At 34.9% G+C, this 26,519-nt stretch overlaps 1 protein-coding gene and 1 non-coding gene across 3 annotated transcripts in view; one reads left to right on the plus strand and one right to left on the minus strand.

Moving 5' to 3' along the window:
• The window catches only part of ANGPT1 (angiopoietin 1), a 328,343-nt gene that overhangs the window by 207,102 nt on the left and 94,722 nt on the right, over positions 1–26,519 (minus strand). Inside the window, exon 3 of one of the 2 annotated variants that reach the window (XM_072949606.1) lies at positions 24,691–24,935. In XM_072949606.1, the coding sequence (XP_072805707.1) occupies positions 24,691–24,935 (245 nt within the window). Of the gene's footprint in view, positions 1–24,690; positions 25,408–26,519 lie in introns of those variants that run through there. The other variant, XM_006211566.4, reaches the window with a different exon arrangement.
• Positions 17,241–17,316, plus strand: TRNAT-AGU (transfer RNA threonine (anticodon AGU)). Its single transcript has one exon. It is a non-coding gene; the product is annotated as a tRNA-Thr (tRNA).

A 26,519-nucleotide genomic window follows, 5' to 3' on the forward strand; every position in this document is an offset into this window, starting at 1 on the left:
TACCCCTCCAGATAGTGCTACCCTTCTTAGCACTGACAGCATTCATTCAAGCAAACTAAAAAATCATCAATTTAGGGGTGTTGTAACATGGATTGTGAGAGGCTGGACTGAGTCAGATTTTTTTGTATGTAGAGAGAAGGTGAACAAAATGACTTCTAAATTTCCACTCAATTTTAAAGTGCAACTCAATTACTTAAATACCCATTTTACTGAGTATAAAATATGAGTCAGGAAAAAGGATTTCCTTTATACTCTTGTTTATGCCTAGTGACTTGGTGAAATTATTAACAGATCACCCTTTGAATCTCAAAAGTGTCCACTGTCACTAGAGAATGTTAATTCCTTTTTTTTAAGTTTATTAATTCCTTTTTAAAGTGATATGCCTCTAGGAGTCTGTTAACCAGCTCCATGGAGAACTGACAAGCTGGATTCTATTCCTGAGAAGAATAAGCTCTTTGGTTTTCCTTCTAAAGTTAGAGTTTGATGTTACTAAATGTTAGTGTCATCTATTACTGCTCTCAGCTACAACCCTAAAACTGCCAGCCCTGATGTGATGCATACATTTTATGTTGGTAAGAATGACAAAATATTTAATAAAAGAGAATAATTTCTAAAATCAAGGAAAATCAAAGGATTTAGGCATTTACCTGAATACTGGTTATTAAAAGTTATAATGGAGGAATCATACCCAAATTCAATCCCTTATCCTGTAGCCCCACCATTAGTGCCGTATGTTAGGACTTCATTTCCTCTGCTGGATTATAAATACAATGCTGAAATGCTAATTCTCATCTATGTCTTAGTCAACAATCATGGATTGACTGAAGATTTAGAAAATGGACTTGTCAAGTATGTAGATGACCTAAAGTTATAATTAAAATATAATTTGTTGAATAACAGGTTAAAGATTCTTAAAGTTCTAAATAGGCTGAAACAAAAAGCCCACTCACAAAAATACAATTTAATGTAGATAAATTAAAAGTCTTACTTTTAGCTTAAAATGAAACCAAAAAGGATATATGAGAAAAGACAGCTGTAAAATTGTTCACATAAAGAAACTTGGGAATTATTTGGGATAGTATGATCCAATAGTGTGATAAAGATACTCAGAATGGGTAATATTTAGGTTGAAAGAAAAGTAAAATGTCCAGACCAATACACAAAACAGTCCCATGGATTTTTGAATTGTTAGGACCATGTGTGGTACTGTGTTCAGCTCTATAATTTAAGGTAAAATAGACCAGTCTATTAAGAACAAATAAAGAGGCAAAGAATACATAGATGGGCAAACAGAGATGTTAGGGAGATAAAATAACAGCACAACAATAACAATACTATAATGACTGCAACATTGATAAAGCAGTGCTTTCTATGTGCTGGAGACATTTTAAATAAGTTGTCTGCTTTGATTCCTGCATAATTCCTAGGAAATAATTCTATTAGTTCCTTTTTTTCATATGAGGAATCTGATGCTCAGGAAAAGTAAGTTGTCTAGGACTACTTTCATACTAAATAGTCGAAGGTATTTGTGTAGAAGAGAGAAAGACATCCTTTCCAAAGGGAAAGGAATAGAAACTACAACTTGATGCAAAAGAAAAAAAAGTCCTAGTATTCATAACTGCATTAAGATGAAACTGTCTGCCTGCCTAGTAGCAAGTTCTCCTTTGCTACATGTAAGCATGCTGAGGTGAATCGAAAGGAATAGAATTTACAGGAAAAAAACATTACTGTGCTGATTCGGAGGTGGGGTTAGGTAACCTTCAGGTTTCCCTCCAACATTAAATTCCACGATTCTAATTTTGAGAAATGGGATACTTTTGTTGCCTTGGTATTATACACTATTTAGATCAAATAAAATTAAATCACATTGAAAAAGTCATTCAAACTAGTTGTGAACTGACAGGTCTCTTTAATCAAAATAGCTGTTCCAGCTAATCTATGCAGACATATCTGTTAATTTATTTCTGTAAATGTCATTTCACTTGGGTTTTCTATTTTTAAAGGAATCTTATGAATATTATCTATACATCATATTAGTAGAAAGAATAATAAAAAGGTCTTTACCCACAAGTTTATAGGATATAGTTACTTCAAAATCTCTCACTGCCTACACTAGACAGACACAAAAGCCTGGTGCTGCTGAGTGGGACGAGCCTCTAACAAGCTACTTCTGAACTTCATAACTAAGAGAAAATCTCAGCCATTTTGGCAATAGAAAGTAAGAATTCTATACCATTTCTGGAACCTGAATCCTCCCTGAAATATAAATTCCTCAAATCTTACATGAGGCCTGTGGTAAGTGGAAGGAAATCTTTCAACTGAGATCAAATGACAAGGTGTTCAGAAAAGAATGTTACCTACTGAATTGGCCCCACATGGGTTTTGTGTATATAACCAGTTTCTTCTCCCTCCCCTCTACCCCATTTCTGTCAGTTTTCAGAGTCAAATTCAGGTGATTAAAAAAAAAAATGAACAGTAAACTTGGGTTGTGCTCATGAAGCAACAACAGAGAAACTGGGAGAACCCAGAGCAAATACTTGTTACTTGGGGAAGTAGAACCACAAAACTCTAGGATTTGCCTGATACAAACAAAAGGATAGCCATAAAATATAGACAAAGTGGGCTCATTCATTTAGTTCTTTTCTTTACTTTGTTTTTTCTAAATGTTTGTAATGTCTATAGCATGTCAGTAGCTGAACAGTTCAAATCCTGACCAAGTCCAATCCTTTATTTTATACTCTCACTGCCTTTGTCTCTTCTGTATCTCTACTTTATTGTGTTAACTTAAAATGATTTGTGTGTCCATTTGCTTAATATCCATTTCTTCACTAGACTGTATACCATATGAGGGTGAGTATGTCTGTTTTTGCTCACCTTTGTCCCTACAGTTTCAGCACAATGCCAGTCAATAAGTATTCAGTGAATGAATAAATCAATGAATGCAACCTTGGAGAGCAAATTCTGATTAACCAGAGACTTTATAAATCATTTGCATAAGCTCCAGGACAGACTTTATTATATACAAAGAATGTCTTTGCAAAAAAGTGTAGAGAAAAACCATTCTCACACTCTTGGAGAACACTACCATTAATTGTGTCATCTCTGAAAAATAAAAAGGGCAATAAACACAGCCTACAAATCAGCCTGAAATTGGCCAAAATCTAAAAAGTTTCCCACCCCTAATTTATGGGATTTTATCACTACAATCTATTTTTCTTTTTTTTTGGAAAGGCAAGCCAGATTTCTGGCTTTTCAAATTATACTTCATAAGTTCCTCTCTAACACACAACAGGTTTGTCATGAGTCACCATACAATGAGATCTGACATCAGGCAATATAGATAACACTGTAACACATCTTAAGAATACCTTTCATAAGGCATACAAAAGAATAAAATGATGCAGATTTTGCTGGCTTCCTTCAGTGGTGCCTTTAACCACTTTCTAGAAGCTAAAACGTGCAGGGAATATTTTACTGCTGATCTGTGTACAATCTATGTGATGTTCATTACAACTGTTATGGAGTAGACAAGTCAAAACCATATCCATATTCACAAACTAGAATACTTTACAGATCTGATTTAATATAATGAAAATTTGAGGATATTTTGTTTTACAGTGAATATTTCAATAAAGTGATATAGCTCTGATTTCTTGTTCTGTTAACAACTTGTAGCTCTTCAAATGATAGACAAAGGAAATTAATAGATTTTTGGAAAAAATTATATCCTAGATTTTCTTACTAAAGGTATAATCCTGTAGCTTCAAGGGCCTGGAAGAAAGACATTCACAGAGGCTATAATGTTTTGTTAAGTATGTACTATCAGCAAATTTCCTAATTTTATTCACTTGCATTATTGTAGAAGGGTAATAAAATACATCAGATTGCACTTAATGCATCCTCAGTGGCCTGGGAAATTCATTTTTATACGTTCATACAGGACTTTGTTTTTCCAAAGTACAATCTCTTCTGCATATAACTACCACATTACTCATAAACATTAGGGTATGTCCCAGGTTTTTATGTCAGGTAGGAAAAGCTTTATCTCTCTTCTTTCAGGAAGCTTTTAAAGGATTCTTCAAATCTGAGATGCTAAAATATATTCTCTTGCAGGTCTTTTCCTTTTCAAGTAACTCTCTGAAGGGGGAGGCACTGTCCAGCAGAACTGCACTCAGATTCTCATTGAAAGAATTATTCACATTACAACAGTATTAGCTGATATGTCTCCTTAAAGTCTAGAGAAACCCATTGCTAACATATTCAAGCATGTCTATCAAATCCAAGACAGTACATGTTTTCACCAGGGTTTATTTATGTTTGTTTTTTGGTTTGTTTATTCATTTTTTTTGACTGAAGTTCATACTCTGTTTAGATTTCCTTAGTGTTAGCTAATGATCTTTTTCTTTGTGGTCCAGGATCCCATCCAGAATATCACATGACATTTACTCATCACGTCTCCTTAGGCTCCTATTGCTTTTTTTGATGACCTTGACATTTTTGAAGAGTTCTTGTCAGATATTTTGTACACAATGCCAAAAATGAGATTTTCTGATGTTTCTTTCTATCATGATTAGACTGGAGTTATAGGCTTTGAGGAGGAGACCACAGAAAACAGTGCCATTCTATGTTATTTTCATAACACTGATAAGCAGACACACTGTCAACATGACCTACCACTGTTGATGTGGATTTTCATCACCTGGCTGCAGTAGTGTTTGCCAGGTTTCTCTGCTGTAAACTTCCCTTCTTTTCCCCTTTCAGTACTGTACTCTTTAGAAAGACAACACTGCATACAGCCCATACTTGAGAAGTGGAGAGTTACGCTCCACCTACTTGAGGGAAAAGCATCTATAAAAATTATTTTAAATTCTTCTACACAAGAGATTTATTCACTGGGATCTAAACAAAGTAATTTTAAAACAGTTTTCATCTTATTACTAACAAGCTATGTAGCACTAAGAAAGTCACTTAGCTTTGGTGCGTACAGTTTGGAAGGCAAATGTTAAAATTTTTTTTAAATAGTTGTAATATTTTAAACATAATGCTATATGCAGACTTTGTTATTAGGTGCTTAATAAATCTAGTCTCATTGTCACCACAGCAACCTTATGAGGAAGGCATTATTATCCTCATTTCATAGATACAGATATTTGAAGCTCAGAGAGGTAAAGTAGTCTACTCAATTCACAGTTACATTCCATCACATGCTGAAAGCCAAATTATATACATGTTCATGCACATGTACACACACACATACACACACACATATGGGCATTAATATTATGAAATAACACATTTCCATATATAACAAAGGCAGAAAGCATGTCAATGATTCTAGTTTGTCTTTTTTTAAAGAAGGGAAGACTTGGCTAATTGGCGATTTCTAATTTTGCCCCATTCATTTTCCATCATAAAGAATATAAATAGCTTCCCTATCACCACTACCACTAGAACTGGTCATCGCCTGGTTTGAGGTGTCCAGTTCTCTTGGTGTTGTACTTGTTTGTGTACATAAGACTCCTTAATATAAAGTCGTAAGAATGTTAAGAGGAGTGTGTATTTTAAGAGAATGTGAATTTCCCAGTGAGCATATTTTATTTCTAGGCATAAATACGTGTTTGTTTATATATCCACATGTTCTGTGTTACAAGATCATTATTTGTGTTCAGCGAACATGAAATTTCTATGTTTTTACAGAACCAGATTTCCACTTATTTTACTAAAACTTCCATGACTACCAGCACACACATATTCCTAATACTAACAAGGAAGCTCCCTGTGCTGTACAAAGTCACAAAATAAATCATAAGGCAGGATCTACCTGATAAATGCTGAAGAGTGTTTCATATTTCTTATTACAAAATGCAATGCTTACAGATATATAATGACTCAATTGAAAACACAAGGTCAGACTCAGGTTGTTTAAAAGAAAAAAAATGCCACATGAGACATACAGGTCAGCAAGTATCATTTAATATACCTCTCTGAATAGAGAGGGCTCTTGGTACCTAACAGATTCCTCAATGAAATGATTAATGCTTCTATTTTCAAAATGGAACCATGGAGCTTAATTTTTTTCCAATGGGATTCACTTAATTTGCAAAACCAAACAGATTTAAAAGAATCAAATCATTCCTTTATGTAACACAAATAGACTAGTGCAGTGTGTATCTTGCCTGATGGTACCAGCATGTATTTTTATATGGTTGGAATCTTCAATGTAAGGTTTACTAACCTTAGACTTAATAAGTAATTAGACTGAATTCTCTAACACATTCTGTACTATATACCCATAAATGTGTGGGATACACCAATGAATGGAAGACAGAATGGGGTTCTTTACCTCTATGTGAATTAAGAAATTCTGAAGTGCCTTAGGACCGTACTTTCCTCCTCTTCTTTGAAAAGATGGAAATGGAGTCAGTCTCTTCTTACGTAATGTTGAGAATTACTCAAAGTCTCCATATGCCACAAATACAGAAACATTTTCAGTCATAAGTTTATATTTTTTCAACAATACTTTTTACCTGAGTAAAGCACCCTTGTAATGTCCCCAGTTCTAAAATACCAGTGTTAACTTTGATGAAGACCTGTTTTATTATATTTGCCCAAGTGCCATTATGACTTCCCCCCTCAGAATTTTATCTTCACCTAATTCTCTAGCTGCTTTCCCCATCCTTTCATATGTTTACCTTATTACCCTATTACTTTAGGTGAGTGTCAGAGCTGTGAGGGCCACTCTCTATACCATCCCACCTTCTGATCATTCACCCTTTCATAATGCAACTGCAGAATTTAAAACCATTTTCTTTTTATTATTACTATATGTCGATGTCCTTCAAAATTTGACAGTAAGTTTTCTATCATCTTATTAGTCACTTTTCCTATCAAATTCCAATGCCTAGTGAGTAGCAGGACCTATATCACATCTACTTATGAATTGTCCATCTCTCCATCCATTTATTCAGGAGGGACGCAAGGATTTTGCTGCAGAATAGAATGTAGAAAGTCAAGGAAAAAGAATAAATCATGGTACTGTAAAAGAATGGCTGAGGTAGTGCTACAACATAGAGAACCATAGAGAAAACTGTGAAAGATGAAACTAGAGAGGTGAGCAAGGCTAAGCTTGAGTAAGCTCTGGAGTTTGATCTTCATTCTGAGGGTACTTTGGAGCCACTGGTGCATTTAACCAGGAGAATGGCATGATTAGGTTTTGACTTTTGGAAAGTTCTGGTTGCTCAATGTAAACACACTGGGATAGATAATGAGAATCTTGCAAAGTAATTTCATATATATATGGTGGCATATGATCATAACTTCCCTAATCTCTCTCTCATATGCCTTCCTGCTCTCTTTGCTACATTAGATCCAAAAGCATTTAATCCTGGTTTTATACTCCGCAAACCTAGGACACGCATTCACCTTCTGTTTTATAACTTATCTTTCTGTAATTCTTAAATAAAATTCTTTAAATGTATGTCTTCCTTTGAATAAAAAGAATAAAATCAGCTGAGGATTGTGGACTACCGCAACTTAATTTCTGTTTGTAACTCACTAATCAGTGCTTTCAACATCAGCTTATTCACAAAAGTAGAAAGAAAGGAAATAAGAAATAAAAACTGGTGTGAAATAAATGACCACATGACAAAAATGGTTTCACAACTGGTCTTAACGAAATGTAACTGTTGAGGCGGTAAAATGTGGTTACTGAAGGAAAAAACTCTGGTCCAAAATATTTCTCCTAGCTTTCCTTTATCTACTGATTCCATTACTATTTCTAAAGGTAATATTAATATTTATCTTGCCCTGAGAACACTTATTTTGAAAAGTAACAGAAATTTTAACATGGTCAAGTCCCCATCGTGTCCGTTTCATTCTTGCTTATTTGTGTTTGGCCTCAGTCTAGATATACTTATTTTTCTTTAAAAAATAAAGCTTATATTATTTTGATTATAAAAATGGCACACGCTTGTATTCTACAATAAATACAATAGGTATAAAAGAGAAAATGTAAAAAATATTCAATTCCAGCATTAAAATGAATCCTTATCATTGTGAATTTTTTAGATGTGCTCCTGTCAGTGGTTTTATACATATATTTACAAATTATACAACCACCCCTCTACTACCCACTCTCCGCACACAAAGTCAGGCTGTAATATATGTACAACTTTCCAAAATGAGGACAGCATCTATGCACAGAATTGAGAGGATAAAATAACACATTTACAGTGTCCATTCTAGGCTTGGTACATATTAAATGCTCAAAGTATTAGCTATTATTTTCTATTGCTATAGTTATTGAAGTATATAAACTTGTTCATTCAGCATTTTGTAGGGATTTTCTCTTGTCAAAATATGACGATTTTTAACAGCTACAGTCGTGGTGTCACTGAAGACATGGCCTTTCATCATACAATTCCATGTTGGTATGTCTGCTGGTTCTGCCATTTATTGCTTGTGGGAGCTTGTATGTGGTTTCCTCATTCAAAGCTATGGATAACACTGTTTATTTTTCAGAATTTTTTTAAATATTAGAGATCATGTATGCAAGGTATCATAGTAAATACCAAATAAATAATAGTATCGTTTCCAATGTTCCTGTTATGATACCTGCAGTGAACATGTTCATGTATATTACTTCTTCCTTCTTTTCAATTATTTCCCTCAGAATGACTCCCAGAAGTAGAATTACTTCAAAGAGTATAAAAAATACTTATGTTCTCTGTATTTACTGTTACACTGTTTTCCATTAAGTTTGAACCAATATATAATGTAACAATCAAAACCCCTCATATATTTAAAGAATGTTCTATACCTGTTTCATTCAAGTCCAGATCCTATGTTCATCAGTTAAGAAAGGGAGACTCTGGGATGGATTTTATTGCAATAATTCCAAACTGCTGGGATTTCAACAGATGCTGCTAACTCATTTTACATTTGGGAGACCACCAGTCAGCCAAGCTCAAAACAGCTTTCAGAAACATCTGGATTTAAACTTACAGCCTAAACATGACAGGTTAAGTAGTATATAGTTATAAAATAGCTTCAGGCCTTGATTCTCAAAAATCTGAATTCACTGAGATTTTTACAATTTTTAAATGATCAGAAAAATTTCAAACATTTAGAATCACACAAACCACATTGTGTTTTATTTTGGTATTTTGGACTTGTTGTTGACTTGGAGTTTAGGAAGGCTCAGAGAATTTTTACAAACACTATTTTGAAGGTAGAAAAATCCTTATTAATAAATATTTTACTCAAAGGAGTACTAAAATCTATGCAATCTTCAAGTTACATTTATTGAATCTTAATTTATGTTGAAGTGAAATATTTATCTAATAAGAACAGAAAAAGGCTTAAAAACCAACACTTAGGATATTCTATCCATATCATGAGCCTTACTGAAAGGATAGCTTCTGGAAGGCAGAGCTCATGTCTATTGTATACTCTCCAATGATTACCATAGTGTTCGGTTCCATAGCAATAAGCCCTGCACATATGTTTAAGTTTCTCTAATGTATTACCCAAAAATTTAGTGGCTTGCCATTCAATTATGCTCATTAGGCTCACAGACCTAAGGATTTCAGACAAGGTACAGTAGGGATGAGTTATTCCTACTCCATATCTCTGGGACTTTAACTCCACATCTGGAGGTAACATAGTGAGCAGGGGCTGGAATCATCTGAAGGCTCATTCACACACGTGGCTAGTGCTTGGGCTAGAATAACTCAAAAATGGATACTTGCTAACCAGAGTACCTACATACAGCCTTTTGATGTGGCTTGACCTCCTTACAACATGGTGGCCTTTAGATAGTTGGACCTCTAACATAGCAGCTCAGAGATCCAAGCATGAATACTGTAATCAACAAGATGAAAACTGAAGTGCCTTTTATGACTCAGACAGATTCAAAGGGAAGGGAATTCTTTACAGGATGATGTCATGTAAGACATAATACTACTTATGACATAATACTATAAATATATACATATACAATACTATTATAACCATCTTTGGACAATACAACCAGTAATTACCCTCTAGTAGTTTTCTAACTATTTAACTTACACACTTTCTACCTGTTACATTAAAAATTGCATTTTTTGAATAGGTTTTGGTTCTAAATTTAAAAGCTATATAAAGTGCTTTAAACTACACCTTCCTCAAAGATTCTGAGTGTCCACTGAATGGACAGGTAGGACTTACAAATCTTTCTGATAGAAAATCACCTCTTTGCCATTGGTTCCTCAACTACTGCCCAGTAATCAGAGAAAGACTAAGCATATATTAATCTCATTTTCTACGGGGGATATTTTGTATTTGAACAGAAGAGAAATCCTCAAAATATTTGGAAAATTATTTGAAACATAAACAATTTTAGAATGTACTTAAAGAGTTTATTTGAATTTTTTAGTTACTTATGATATCTTTTTTGGTCATGACTTTCAAAATTAGATTAAGTGGAAGATATTTAAAAATAGAATAATATATAGGAATATTTTATGCTCAGGACAATTAATTTCCATAGTGACCTTTTCCCCTGAAAATTGCACAAGTTTGATTTGTGAACTCAAAAGTATATAAGCTTTAGTACCTTATTAAACCTAATGGTCACAAATAAAGAATTTCCCTTTCTCTCTGCCATGGAGACTTCTTAGCTCCAATATGTATTCAATTCTCAGTTAAGAGCTTTATTGAGGACTGAGTGTGGGATTTCTACTTCTATTGTCAACTTTATTCATTTATTTGAACCAAAGTCTCTTTAGTTCATTAGTTTATCTTGACTGTAAGTAAGAAATAATGACAGTTTCACCTTCACAAGTGTTTATTAATTTTTTGTTCTTTTTTCTAAGCATAAACCTGGAATCAATGATTATATTTATATACGTAAGAACTAAAATAAAGTAGGATTAAAAACACATATGGCATATGGTCATTTTCCTAGAAATACTACAAACAGGACCCTAATTCATTAGTGTTGAAATAGTAAGCCATCTCCTCTATTGACTATATTTTATCCCTATTTGGTCTTTCACTAAAAGAAATACAATCTAGGACTACAAGGTTGTGTTTATAAGTAAAAACGCAGATAAACTAGTTTAAAATATTATCTTTATTTGTATAGCCATATCACAGTAACCTCAACTGAGGCAGTTTGTGTAAGCAACTCACTTATTTGGAAAAATGTAAAAACAGCAATTAATTTTTTGCCTCTGACATATTTTTAAATTGAAATAAAATTTTTTATCCAGTCAGGAATGATTCCAGGAAATAGTTTTCCTAAGAACATAGCTTTCTTACAGCAATTTTTATACATGCATGGCAAAATATTTTGATCTCCAAAGAAGGTTAGTTATTCTGATATTTTCTCCAAAAACTTAGAGGAAAGTATCATTCATTTAAACCTCTTTCCCACCCTCCATTATTCAAAATTTATTTTAATTTGTGAAGGAAAAGTGAGAGAAATATAAATAATGAAGAGCTTTAGAGTTAACCACTCAGAATACTTGGGCTCAAAATCTATACCTGTCTCAAAGTAAATATTTAACATTTAAAAAATTATTTTACTTCACTGGTCCTCAGTTTGCTTATCTATAAAATAGATATAATAATACCTGCTATATATAAAAATGCATTTGCTTATCTATTTGGCTTTGACACTGCTTAGTCGAGGTAGACTTATTAATATCCTTTTGTTACTAAATACATTTCTTAATGGAATGTCATTTTCATACTTGCTTTTGGGACAGAACATCTGCCCTCTTTGCAGATAAACTGATTTATCCCACACACAAAGCAATAGCAATTTCACTGGCAAGAAGTATAGTTATGTTATATGGATGAGATAAACCACACCATAACCATCTGTCCAGATACAGTACAAAAACTACAGAACAAAATATGGGAGGTCACTTCCCAACTTATATTAATTAAAATGTATTTGCTACTTTGTCAGCTAACTCTTGAGAGGAGATAAAAGTATCAGACATAATAGATGAAAGATGAAAAATATGGAGGGGATACTGAAAGAAAATCTTAAAATTGAATGTTTTAATCCTTAAAACTTTCCTGCAAATTGGGAAAAGGTCCTTGTTATTATTCATCATTAGCACTAGGATCCTTCAGACCTCTTCACTGACCAAAAAGTTGCCCCCATATAGTTTGCACACCAGAGCATGCATTTGTTCACGAATATGTCCTACCAGTATCTTTGGGGAACACAGGTCGACATGCCACACACTGCTGATCCTTAGTGCTCCTTGGGAACGTGGGTCAAGCAAGCCGAGTTTGTTTTGTTTTGTTTCTTATGTATTTTAATCTGTCCCACTATGCTAAGGGGGATGATGAAAAAGCATGCCTGAATTCTGTTTTCTCCCCACCCCATTCTATCATTACTCTTCATTTGGACTCCATGAAGAAGAATGGACAGAGGAAAGTTAGGGTAAGCTGGAGCCTTCCCACCTCACGCAACTGATATTTATCAGCCATGAAGGCAGCAGCCCTCAAAGCCCAGGCATCTGAGTGGTCAGGCCTCTGAGATCAGGAAAAAGAGAGGAAGAGCCATCACAACTGCTAACAAGTAGCAGTGTTTTGGCCTTGAACCAAAATACCAGAAATATTTCAATTAATAGGGACCATGATAAATAAAATAGGAAATGAGATAAGAGGTCACTGCCTGAGAAAACAAGGCCTTTCTTCTCATTTTTACAACTCTCTGAATGACCCACAAAAGAAAGTGCATGCAAATAATATTTTAAGTTCCAGGATGTCTTTTGCTTTTCCAAGAAGGATTGCCCACAGATAAATACAAGAGGGAGGCCATTAAATTGAACAGAAGATATTTAGAATAGGCAACTTCACCCCATGTAAAGCAATTGTTACTCTTTCTTTGTGTTTTAAAAGTTTTTAGATAAAGAGTCAGATTCAATTAAGCTCTGTAACTTCAAGAGATGGTGCTTCTAAGGAGACAGGCGGGAAGGACTGCAGACGTGGGATTTCTTGGTCTGTTAACAGGCCTGTGGGAGGGCGGAGAGAATTGGGCTATTGTGCTTCAATCAGCAGCATAACCTACATGTCACAGTCAATTTAACCACGAAGCTTTAGAGATAGGATGGGGACAAATGGTTGTCTGAAACAGAACTTCAGAAAGGGGCAACTGATTTAGTGTGAAAGAATTAAGGGTTGAGACACAAAAACTACCATAGGAAAAAAAAAATTTAAGTAGACAAGGTTTGAAGAATGACAAGAGGAGACATCATAAAAGTTGCTGTAGCTAATTTCATAGATGGTTTAGAGCACAAGCCAGAGAGTCAGATTGCTTGGGATTGCATACAGGTCCTGTCACTTAGTCACTGGGTAATGCTGGGCAAGTTACTTCCCGTCTCTGTGCCTCAGCTTTCTCATCTGCCATGTGGGAAAACTATCCTTATCTCCGGAAAATATTCAGTGAATTAATACATATAGAGTTCTTCTAAAGGGCCTGCTAGTTGGTAAAAGTGCTCAGCATTTAACCCTTACTATAACCCAGAACTGGTCGCAAGGAATAATTAATATTTACTTACCATTTACTATGTAATAGGACTTATGCAAAGTAATTTACGTGACTTATGCTTACTCTTAACAATCATCCCATAATGTAGGTACTATTATTTCCTCAGTTTTACCAGTAATGAAAATGAAGCATAGAGAAGTTATGAAACTTGCCCAAGGTCACATAGGAAGGAAATGATGCTGTCAAGATTCAAATCCAGGCAGTCTGGCTCTAGGTACAACATAATTCATCACTGTGTGGTTCTGTATTCATACTCAATATAGGAACTAGTGGACACAAACAATACATCTGTTTTCATGTCTGTCTATTTCAGTGGGTTTAGGCTTCTCCACAACAGGAGCTATAATACCTAGCAGACCACCTTGTACACAGCGCATATTTGATTAGATAACTGGCTAAGTGACCACCTGTCCTTTGTTACTTGCAGGTGCTTAGCTCCATCACTCATGTCTGTATCCTAATATCCCATGACAGGACTCACTGCCATCTCCCATGAAGCAGTCTTCTGACAGGCTACAGTCTTGTGGCCCCTCACTGTGCCCCCCAGCCACCAATAAAGGGACAGTCACTGGTCTCCTGTTCTTTCACCCTCCCTCTTGTCCTTCCTGTCTCTAAAATTTCCATTCCATGGCCAGTATAAGGAGAATCACATAGGACTTTACTGAAGACAATACCAGAGGAGAGAAGAAGAATGAAAAGAACCCAGGCCTGGAACCAGTTCCTTTGAGTTCTTTTGTCTTTCCAGCTCCGAGGACTGCCTTACCACCTCTCTTTTCCAGTTTTCAAGCCTCAGAAGTCTCCAAAGTGCAGAATGGGCAAACTGATGTTTGAAAAAAAAACAGGCCACTGGAAAGCCAGGAAAAAAATATTAGAACTTGCATTTCTAGTACAATAAGCAAGTTAATAATAAATTCATAAAAGACCTGACTTTAGAGACTTCTCCCCATCAGTCTATCAAATGGCTGGGCATTATTCATCTCCTAAAGAAAGAGAAAAAGCTCCATAGAATGAATGGAATTGAAGACATTGCTTTCTTATGATTAGTCTCTTTCAGCATATTATGATATGTTGCAGCATAGGTGTGTTTGGGAAAGTGGATTGATTCAAGGATGATTTTATCTAGTCTTAACTGTACTAACCTTCACAGTCAGGATAGTCTCTTTAAAACTACTAAATAGCCAGCACATATGAACAAGAAAATGGCAATTCTGGTAAGTGTCATATGCTAGAAATAAAAAACAGATTAGCTGAGTCAATCTAATAAGTCTTTGAAAATTTTGAAAATATCAAAATGCCTGCTTAAAACTCATATTCCCTTTCACTATCCTTAACAATGAATTCTGTTCTAAGTGAATATTGTATTATATTGTATTGTACCTTGAGATATTAAGTAATCAATGTAATTTATGCTCCTAAATTTAAAACAGAGAAGTATACACTATCATGAAATTGGATAATTTGGAAAATAGGTTAAGTTATACAATTTGTCACTAATTATCCACAAATTGTCTATTGTCTTAACATATCTGGGTCATGTTAAGTATGTTAAACAATGCATCTGTTTTCCTGTCTGTCTATTTCAATGGGTTTAGGCTTCTCAACAACAGGGGCTATAGTACCTAGCAGACTACCTCTCAACACTTCTGAGTCTAGAACAATCTGCTTTTTTTTTTTTTTTTTGTAATTTAGACATCAATATTCTTAAGCTGTTTTGGACATTCTTACAATCAGCTTGCTAAAAAACATTCCAACTATCAAGTGTTATGTTTCTTCCTGTCTGCCAGTAGATTGGTATTGGCAACTTTACCTACCTAATATTTGATTATTTGCAAGTTTCATTGCCGCCATCTTGAAATTGTATTCCATTGAACATATACAGTCCCTTGAACGATGCCTCTGGGGAAAGGGCTGAAGAAGAAGGTCATGGCTGGGCCTCACTCCAGTTCTCCTCTATTCCCTTGATTTACATTTAGATTACATATTAAGTTTCTGCCTAATAATATGCTTGGAAATAGAGTTCCACTGCTAAGAAATATTTAAAGTTCATCAGCTCATTTGTTAAAAAATATTAAGCCTCCGCTCTGTCATTAACATTTTAAAGTTATTAAATATTCAATTTATTCAATAAATTTTTCATTAATACTATAAATATTAAAACTACTGCTTATTACAGCTCTGTTATTGATATTTAAAAAATGAGTAAAAGTAGAAAATAAAGAAAAGACTGGTGATATTAGTAATAAAGATAGAATCCTCACCTCTCATGTCTGTCAATTGAGATAAGGTAGATGTAAGGTCTGCTGGGTGCAGCAAATCTTAAGCTGCAATAAATATCCATTGGATTTTAATCTAGTCAACTGTATATTAATAGTGAAGACAAAAACAGTGTTGACATGTTTTATAAAATTTTGGAACTTTCTTTAAAGGTTTAGAAGTTAAAGGTAATTTGAGATTTTAAAATATTTATTTGTTCTCTGGAAATGGTAACCCTCCAATAATCTTTAGGGTCTAGTTTTATAATTCAACTCATTCAGCTTTCATAAACAAAATAGAGACTATAAAGTGTAAACCTTTCTAATGAGTTAAACCACATATAAAATAAAACTTTAAAATACACCACCCTCCATAATTATCATCAGCTGTTCCACAGACATACATAGTAAGTTTATCCATTTGATGCCAGTGAGTTTGATGACTTACATGTAAACATTACTTACAACTCAGGACAATCACATTTCATTTGCATTTTATTAATACTTCAGCTACTGATTTACTTTAGACACAGTTTGATGCTTGTGCTAATTTTCATGCACTTTCCATAGTTAAACACAAATGTCAATACATGCCAATGTAGATCTGCAGTAAGTGGCCTGCATAATCATACGGTATATATAAGAAGTAACAATTATTACATACATTTTACTCTCCAATACTTACTGCCAAAAGAAAAGATCTGCATATGCCTAAACACATTATAGATGAAATTATTAGCTACCAGTTGGGATGTATCTGGCTATATATGTTTTTCATCACTTTCTCAGTTAAATATTACCTTTTCTTATGTTTGAAGGAAGGAATCAGATCATTTGGATAGGTAACAAAGACCAAAGAAACCTGAAAACCTCTCACGTCTAATATTTCTATGTAAGAATTAAAGAAGAGTGTTTAGGTACAAAGCCTCCAAATTTAAAGAAAAGATAATCCATGGAGTGCTTCATTCTTTAGAAACCTCTTTGATAAGGGAGGGGGCACATCTTTTGTACAATTTGTAAAGAGATTTAAACACTAAGAGGCCCTCCCTCCTTCAGACCATGGGGCTAGAACCAAAGGGAGCCTGGAACTTTCCAACTTCACAGCAAACGATAATCTTGTATTAGAACAAGAGGCAAGGATGACTCAGAATGTAATTAGAGTTGTGCGTGTAATCAAATGACACGATATAGCTTGTGGTATTAAAAAAAAAGAAAGAAAAGTAAAGAAGACAAGGCTCAGGAGAAGACTGCTAATGTTTAGAGACAAGGCCTCGCAAAAAGAAAACAAAAGTTCCTTAATTAGCAAATTATAGCATAGGGGCTGATAAACTTCTGTACTTTATAGCTGAGCCTCCCACTTGTAGCTCCTCCCTGCTCATCATCTACACAAATGGAAACACTTGTAATGTTTACATCTAAAACAAATGACAAGGGGGGCAGGGTATAGCTCAGCGGTAGAGCGCGTGCCTAGTGTGCATGAGGTCCTGGGTTCAATCCCCAGTACCTCCATTAAAAAAAAAAAAAGATAAATAAATTAAAAAAAAAAAAAACAAATGACAAAAGGAGGAAAGGTTTCTAAATAGACTGAATAGAAAAGGCTGAACCTGAAGTTCCATTTCTATGAAAATAGAATGCCTCCGATGTTTTGTCAACATTCTTGCTAATGCCACAACCAACATGATGAAACAGGCACATAAAGCAGATGACCCTGGCACCCAGACTTGTTTATCCAGAGGCTGCTGATTTGCATTGTTATTCAGGTGCTTTTTCTTTTTTAAGGTATATCTGTTTTGGAATATTTTTCTCTTCACATGAAGATGGGCAGGGAATTAAAAAAAAAAAAAAGACATGAAATTTCCCTCCCTGTACTGTAAAATGTCACCTCACAGCATGTCCCAATACTAAGCCAAGAAATGGCTTAGACAGGCTCTCTGCCAACTGGCATGGACCTGAAGATTACTTGGCTTCCTGGAGGGCCATCTTTTTCCCACACAAGAAACCTCACAATTTACCTTGCAATGGCCCCAGTGTTAATACTATATTCCTTTTGTGATGCAGAACAGGGGTCAGCAAACTTTTTCAGTAAAAGGCTGGATATCAAATTTTAAGCTCTGTGGACCAGTTGGTCACTATTGTAACTCCTCAACTATGCCTTTAGAGGAGGAAAACAGCCATAGCTAATACATAAGTAAATGGCTTGGCTCTGTTTCAATAAAACTTTATTTACAAATGGATAGACAATATACTAAGGAATGTATGTGGTTGAATGCCAATAAAACTTTATTTACAAACATAAGTGGTGGGCTGAATTTAGTCCAAGGGACATAATTTGCTGACCCTTGAAACAGCACACAGAAACTCAGGATTAATTAAAATTTCCCCCATTACATAGTAGTGTAATGTATAGAACATAGTTAAGCCTCATTTTCATACATATATTTAATTACAGTCAAAATTTGTCCATGGAACTCATTCATTTCTCTAGCTATTAAAAAAAAAGTATTCTTTCCAACTACATCCCAGGCATTGTACAAGAAAAGTGATCTACTATCAAAATAATAAATAAAATAATAAATAAGAACTGCTGAACAAGACAGGTACAGTCTCTGTCTCATAGAATATAAGGTCTGGGAGACCATATTCTGCAAATATTTACTGAGGTCCTACTATGTGCCACGTACTCTTCTAAGAGTGATGTATACTGCAAGGAACAAGATAAACAAGAACCTCTTGTGTTGACATTCTTAGTAGAGGGAGACAAAACAAATTATGTGGCAAACAATAAGGAATAAAAGGACATAGTGGTAAATGTCTTGAAGAAATAATATATGTATTATGTTAGAAAGTTACTTAGCAAAGTGAGGGAAAGTGATAGGTAATGGTGCTCAGAGAAGACTCTACGAAGATTTCTGAGCAAAGACCTCAATGAAGAGAAAGAGCCATTCATGCGGAGACCTGGGGCAAGAATTTTCCTAGCTAAGTAAACCATGTGAATTCCCTGAGACAGGATGAGCTGCTCTGCTGGAGACACAACAAGAAGGTTAAAGTCATTTGAATGTCTGGAATGAGGGAAAGGTGGTAAATAGTGAATCCAGAGAGGAGTGTGGAGGCGGATTATATAGGACCTCATGGTAAAGACTTTCGATTTTATTCTTACGCAATGGAAAACTGCAGGGGGATTTTAAGGAAAAGAATGGCACATTCTTTTTTATTTTAAATTATATTTAACTAATAATTACATATGACATAAGTGCTACTAAAAGACAGCTCAACATGAAATGGCACAGTCAGAAGTAAGGAAGGTCTGCAATCGCCCAAGAAAAGAACCTACTTGCCATGCTCCTGAAACCTGAGATCCCTCAATGGAGACAGTTTAGGGGAAGGTTTGCTCCCTCCTGCAGAGAAACCTGAAAAGTTGTTATAGCTCCAAATGCCCAACTTCTGAGGCCCAGAAAGTCTTTCTGACTTCTTGGATCTTTGGAATCTAAAACATAACAAGCAAACAATAAAACCTAACTACTTATTGAAAAGTTAATACAGCGGCATTAACTAAAGAGCTTCTACTTGACTTGAAAATCAGGCGTTATTTCTCAAAGTTGGCAGGGAAATACAACTGGGTTTAAAAGACAATTATTCCTATTAACCTTTCCTGGCAATTGCCTTTTAATTCCTATTTCTATGCATAAATCGCATACGCATATTTTCTTCAAATTTAGTGACAATTAAAAAAAAATACTTATCAATTGTCTGCTTATTTTACACATTCTGGAAGTCCCTCCATATATTTATTTAAAATACAGAGCATCTCTCTGGCTTAGTTTTGCAGTCACCAGCCACCAAAACAAGGCATAGATGAGAAGTCACTTCTAGTTACTGAGATTCGCATATGCACATATTATATGTAAATACATGCCACTGTTGTATGCAGTAAACGTTTGCCTACTGGTCTGAAGTATAAAATTCTTTGTTGTCCCACAGGAAGATCAATTTCACCCTCAAGTAATTTAGAAGCAAACTTTAGCATCTGAAAGCAGTTACAAGGTCCCTTAAGTTGCATCGTTTTATACTTAGCACCACACACTTGAGCACTTAATGTTTTTTTTAAATTTTCATATTATCATAATGGAGACCCTGTTCAGACCCTTATTAAACATCGTCGGAGATGTAAAGATGGATAAAGAGATATTTGTTACAGCCTAGGGATTCACAGTCTAAGTAGGCAAACAGCTCTCAAAACAAATACTGAAAATGACAATAGCCATACAACACGGAAATGCAGTGTTAACATGATACATGCAATGTGATAACACAGGAGAACTTAGCCTGGGATGCTAAGTGGAGTATGGGAGTATAGGGACATTTCATGGAGAAACAGTCAACAAAGCTGACTCTTAATGAATAATTAAGAGGACAAATGGAGTGACTGTAGAAGTTTTTAAGATCCTAGACTAAATACAATTTGGATAATTAATAACCACCTAATCTAGACCCTTTATCTTTAATATTAGGACAAAAATAATTGAAGGATGTAGTTGAAGGGGAGCAGAATAAGTCACCCTTATAAATGCCTTTTTGACATAAGGATTATTTCAGGCTGATTATTTTTAAGAAACAGCAGACACAGAAAAAACTCTGAGAACCAAGTAGAAATTATCCTTTTATAAGAGAAATTTACATTTATAAGGGAAATTTCCATTTGTAAGGGTGTCTCCCTTTCTGTACCATGAAGAGAATAACTAAACCTCTAGGAACTCTATCAATGAAAAGGCATGGACTTAAATCTTCATAACAACCAACCCTTGTTTACTGTGCTTTGCCTGAAAACCAGGCTCTCCTCACTGAACATCTCATCTTTTTTGTCTTTAGCTGGAGACAATATTTAAGGTGGCAGGTTGGGTCATTTGGGGGAGTTACTCAGTTTTCCTAGGTATCTCCCATGTATACGGAAGGTATACCAGTTATTAACCTTCCATTTGTTTTTCTCCTGTTAATATTTTTTTTTTTATTACAGAAGGGTCTTAGCCATGAACGTGAAAGGGTAGAGAGAAAATTATTTTTCCTCCCCCACGTAGTCCTTGTTTAAAAGACAACAAAATCTACTTAGGGAGGTAAGGTATACAATTCAAAATGTTAATAATACATAGTAAAGTGTAGACTGCAACACACAGACAGTGCATCCATTTATTCAATCAACAAATAATTATTATCTATATGCTATGGATCATATACTATTCTAGGTCCTGGGGCAATTACAGTGAACAAACATATAAGGTCACTGGCCTCATGGAAGCCACATTCTAGTGGATAATAATATGAGTAAAATATGTGTAATACAAATATAATCTTTAAAAAGACTATCATCATCATTAATATGTTTCAGGTAATAGTATGCTGAAACTTAATTCTCTGAAGCAAAGAATATAATAGAGATTACACAACTAGAGGATGCTGTTAGTCCAAAAATGCTGTCAATAGAAAAATTTAGCCAAACACTTCATTAGAAGTTGTTCACGTATGAAAATGTCTTGGATGGCAATTCATAACTACATTTCCTACTAATAATCATCAATTCATCAATTATAGTTAGTATGAAATATTTATAGCATAAGATCCTTGCTCTCTGTCGCGAGGCATGTTTTTGACTCAATGTATTCATACTTTCAACCAAAAAAGAAAAGACATCATTTGGCAAAGGTAAAACAGACATTTCTAAGAATTCCCCCAAATTCTAGAACATTATATATTTTAAATTTGAATATTTTAAATACATATATTTGTGAACTTTGGGTATATGAGAGAAAGAAAATAACAGTTCAAGAAGCACAGGATGTGAACTAGACATTAAATAACAGACATTTCTCTGTCACAGAAGGTAGAAAGGAATCATGAGAAAGTGGCAAAGACACAAAGACCTTCTGTACTTATTGTTACTATCCCAAGAGCTGGTCACTCTCAGGTACTACATATAGTTTGCTAACAATGCTATAAAAAAAAAGAGCTATATAATAGAAGAGAGTCAAACCTAGACAAACAGCCCAAGTGTTTCACTAAATAAAAATGTGATTTTTGAACAATTATTTATATTGTTTTTCTCCATTTGACAAGTGAGGATAAAGCTATCAACCTATTTCATATTGGTGTTAATCGACAAGTTATCATAGAAAGCTGATCTCTTAGAATTAAATCCATCACATCAAAAGACAAGTGCCATGACAGTTCCAGGACTTAAGATGCACAACACATCCTTCACCCTGTTGCCTACCTTGCTTCTCATCTTGTTCAGCTGAAAGACCAAAAGTTAAGGAATAAGATTGGGAAGATAAATCTCACAAAGTGACTTTTAGTAACAGCCAGTGTCTTGTGAAGAATATTTAAAAGAGTCCAGTTTACAAAATATCAAGAAAAGTAACAGATTAACATAAATTATCACCTGGCTTTTTCTATCATTCATAATACACTTTCTGCATCAAATAATTTCTTGATAGTGATGGCATGAGCTGCATAATAATCACCGTGTGTGATTAATTATTTTGTTGAATAAATGGATTAAATTAATTACATTTACACTGATAGCCTCAGTTTCTGCAGTGCACTGCTTTTCATACTAACAGAACTACTGGGAATCAAAATAGAAGTACTACAAATTACAGTATTAAGCATACCAAATAGTTACAACAAAAAAGATTTCCATTTGAATTATCAAAATAAATACATTACATGAAATTTAGAACTTGAAGTGAAGAAAATCTCTAATTAAGGGAAACTTATGAGAGCCTTTAGCAAGTCCGTTACTGAAGGCATTTATTTGGTTTCTTGATCCTCTGACCAATCGCATTAACAATGACAAAAGATATGCAAATTTGAACGGACAATAGTCCAGCCAAATTGCTCTGACTCACTCCAACAGGGACATTTTCAGCATAATTCAGCTTGATTCATGCTAGCAGGGGTCTGTATAACCAAAGAACATTTTCATAGTTATGCTTGGCTATAATCTGAAAACTATGCCATCATCATTGACCAAGAACAATGCAAACAAAAATCAAATTTATTTCACACATTAAATTAACATATGAAGCATGCTCATGATTTAAGCCCAGTGGAATCATGTGCTTACCCTTTACTGCTGAATAATTGCATAGCAACAAAAGATATGCATTATTATGTTTGAATCACCATCTGATTGTATATTTTAAGCAAACAAAATATTACATTTTTGGCAGAATAGCTCATTAAAGACAATTTGGAACTAACTTTCCATCCCCACCTCCCTCAATGAATCCAAGCTAATTTATAATGCTTGAATTCTCATTAAACACTATATAGGCAGTATACTAAGAATAGTAATAAGCTATTCAACCAAATTCATTTGTTCATGCTGGAAATAAGTTTAACCAAAGGGAAAAAAAGATATCTTATTATAAGCTCCCTGAAATTTAAGCTACCTTATCAAAAGACGGCAGAATTCTGTGTCCTTTCTATTATTTTGCCTATTTATGGATTTCTTCACCTGTAATCTACAACAGAAAGATTAAGTAAAATTCCAGGTTTAGAAACTCTAAAACTACTAAGTTTCAGTTAACTTCTCAAATAAAATAACAGTGATCTTAGTTCAGTCCCTAGTGGACAAAAGTAAAATAACTATTACTAGACATGATTCAGCAGGCGGTGATCTAAGTGAGCGTGACCACACAGGAACAAAAAAGAACATTTGTCCTTTCCCTATCTTTTATCTTCTTAAAGGATTTGTTCTGTTAACAGACTAACTTAAGGAACACTAGACTAGTTGCGTTCCTACCCATACACACCAAGTGAATTTTTAGTGTCCCACAAATGGGACACTGACATTGCCACCGTTCTAGTGACACATTTGAATACACTTGTTATCTGCTGCTTACCTGTTACACAATTAGACAGAGCAAAGAGGGAATGAACTACAGAGAGTGCATTCTTTCTTTATAGGTAAGTTTTCAACAAAAACTTTTAAATGGTTTATAGAGAAATAACTGAATAAAATGCTTAATTTGATTTTTATAAATTGGGATTAAATGCATACTCAACATTAATACTGAGAGAGAAAATTATTTTTCCTCATGGCACTGTGTGTAACTACAACATTCTGAGGAAAGAGATACTTCAGGGATATAGCAAAGTCTACATGTTGCGTTAAGCCCAAATCTGCAGGTGCATGTCTTCAGAACAGCCACCAGCAGCTCAATTTTTCCTTTCATAGTGAGAATACAACCTCTTTCTGATGAGTTCACATTAAAATACCTCTTCCTGATTTTTTCCTCAAGGACAAAAGAAATATATGACAGAAATCAGCCCTCTACTATTCTATTTCCTAAAATTGTTTTTTTACATACACATACAATATCTCCAATCAAATATCATACTTTATACTTACTCTCATTCCATGTTGACTTTACTAGAGGTTGAAAAACAAGTATTTGGTGATGATTCTCTGTCCTAGCTGCACAAAACTGCATGGTGTAAAATCTATTTGATCTTAAACTAGTATTACTATTATTATTATTTTTTTTTTACCACTTTGCTCAAGATATACAAGCTTTTTTTCAAGGTAGGTTTTGACAGTCAGAAAACTCAAGCTAAATTTTAAGTAACAGAAAACCAGAAATGTCATAAAATATGCCAGTGTTAGGCACACAAACGGGGTGCCACCGTACCTTCACAGCCTTGCAGGAGCCTAAAATCCTTGGCTCCCTGTGAAGCCTCAGGGAGAGAGCCGTCTTACATTTGCAAACACTGCCCCCCTGGAGCAAAAGGTAAAGACACAAATGCCCCCCTATGGAACTCTAAGTCAGCTGCAGTGGAAGAATGGAAAAGGCTCCGTGCAATTAGAAACTGAAAGCAATCACTTACTTTTTGCAGCCACTGAGTATAATTTTCCATCACATGCTCCAGATGTTGAAGTTTCTGGGAAGAGAAATCCGGTTCCACGTGTGGAGCATCTCTCTGCAGAGCGTTTGTGTTGTACTGGTCTGTCGTACTCTCACGACAGTTCCCGTCATGTTCTGGAAGAATGAAAGTGTAGGCACACTGCCCATGTTGAATCCGGTTATATCTTCTCCCACCGTTTTCTGGACTTCGGCGCTGGTTGCTGCACCCTATGTGAGTCAGAATGGCAGCGAGGAAAGCAAAGGAAAGGAAAACTGTCATTGTACTGCCAGCACTCTCTTTCCGTGCCTCTCGCAAAACTTGCTCCTTGCCTTTCTTCTGACCTTTAAACTAGTTCTTTATTTCAGGTAAAACTGCTTGTTTGTTTGACTTTTTCCCTCTCAAAGAAAGATTTTGTAGAAGAATCACAGAAAACTAGCCATTTGTTAGCTTTGTTCTAAAATGTTATTTTTTATTTCACTATAATGATAGTTTCCTTAGTTAAAACTTGAGATATTTATTGCATAAGTAGCTGAGATTTATTGTTTCCTCTCTGTGTAACCGTTCAGCGTGTTGCCTGCCTGAGTCAGCTGCGTGTACATATTCTAGACCCTTTCCTCTACCCTATCTGCTGCAGATCTGCTATTTTCTCCAGACCTCAGTGAGTTTTATTAAGGTTGCACATCCAAGCCAAGCTGGAAGCAGGCAGCCTTTCACAAGATGACTTGACAAGAATGCATGAGTGTGCCCCTATGCTAAGGATTGCTGATGGCTTGGAGTGGCTGGATCGTCTTACAAATTGGCTAGATGCGCATGACCTCGATCATGTACGGCCCTCCCGCCCCTTTCGCAGACAATTGCCTCCAGCCTTTAGCAGATTCACCGCAAATCAATAAATAGAGCAGTCCACCTTAATACACTTTTGGTGTGCATGCTGACCTACTAAAATCTAGCAAACTAGAAGTACGTTTTTAAAGTTCTACTAACTGGGGAACCCTAAGAAGAAAATTGGCATAGTGTCCAGTAAAATTATTTTTATAGTGAATAATAAATCTATATAATTATTAATTAAAAATATTTTTTCTTGACTCTGGGGAAAAAGATATTAAAAGCATTTTTACAGATGGTATTCCTTCATTGTATTCACTTAGACTTCTAGGAAATTATCAGAAGGGTCAAATTAGTAAAACATTATTCCATTTCTTGTCACTCAAATACAGCATATGCATATGAAGTTGAGTATTCTAAGTTGTTTCTGAGATATAAATTTTAAATAAAACTGATTCCTCAATTAGAACACAGCCCTGTGTGTTCCTTGTATATAAATTGAGCAACTTCCTTACAAAAACAATGTGGTTACAATTTAAGGCAGTGGCCTGAGAATTATTAATTCCTATGGTACATCCTAATCATGAATTTCACAAGGATCTCTTTGGTGTTGCTATGACTATCTTTAATACTGGTATGGAAGTTCCACATAAATTCTCCTGTGGCTGTATAAAAAAAGCTATCTGAGAACAAACATATCAGGTGTACCAAGAGACAGTAAAGCAAAGAGCTGTATAGGAGAAATCACTGTGCTTCTATAAAGTAAGAAATAAAAATTATCAGAAGGTGATTTCCTAAATGTAGGGTGTAAACATTTGAACAAAGGGATCAGTAAAACATAAAGAACAGGTGATAATTATAGAATTAAGTTTACAGCCTTGAGATCTTTACTAAGTATGTGCAGAAAACATGAATTATAAGCAGGGGCTTTCACCAAGAACTGGGAGGGATTTTCGGGAATGGAGTTTCTCAACTGCACTCATGTT

This window comes from Vicugna pacos, chromosome 25 (assembly GCF_048564905.1).
Source record: "Vicugna pacos chromosome 25, VicPac4, whole genome shotgun sequence".
In the NCBI taxonomy this organism is placed as follows: domain Eukaryota; kingdom Metazoa; phylum Chordata; class Mammalia; order Artiodactyla; family Camelidae; genus Vicugna; species Vicugna pacos.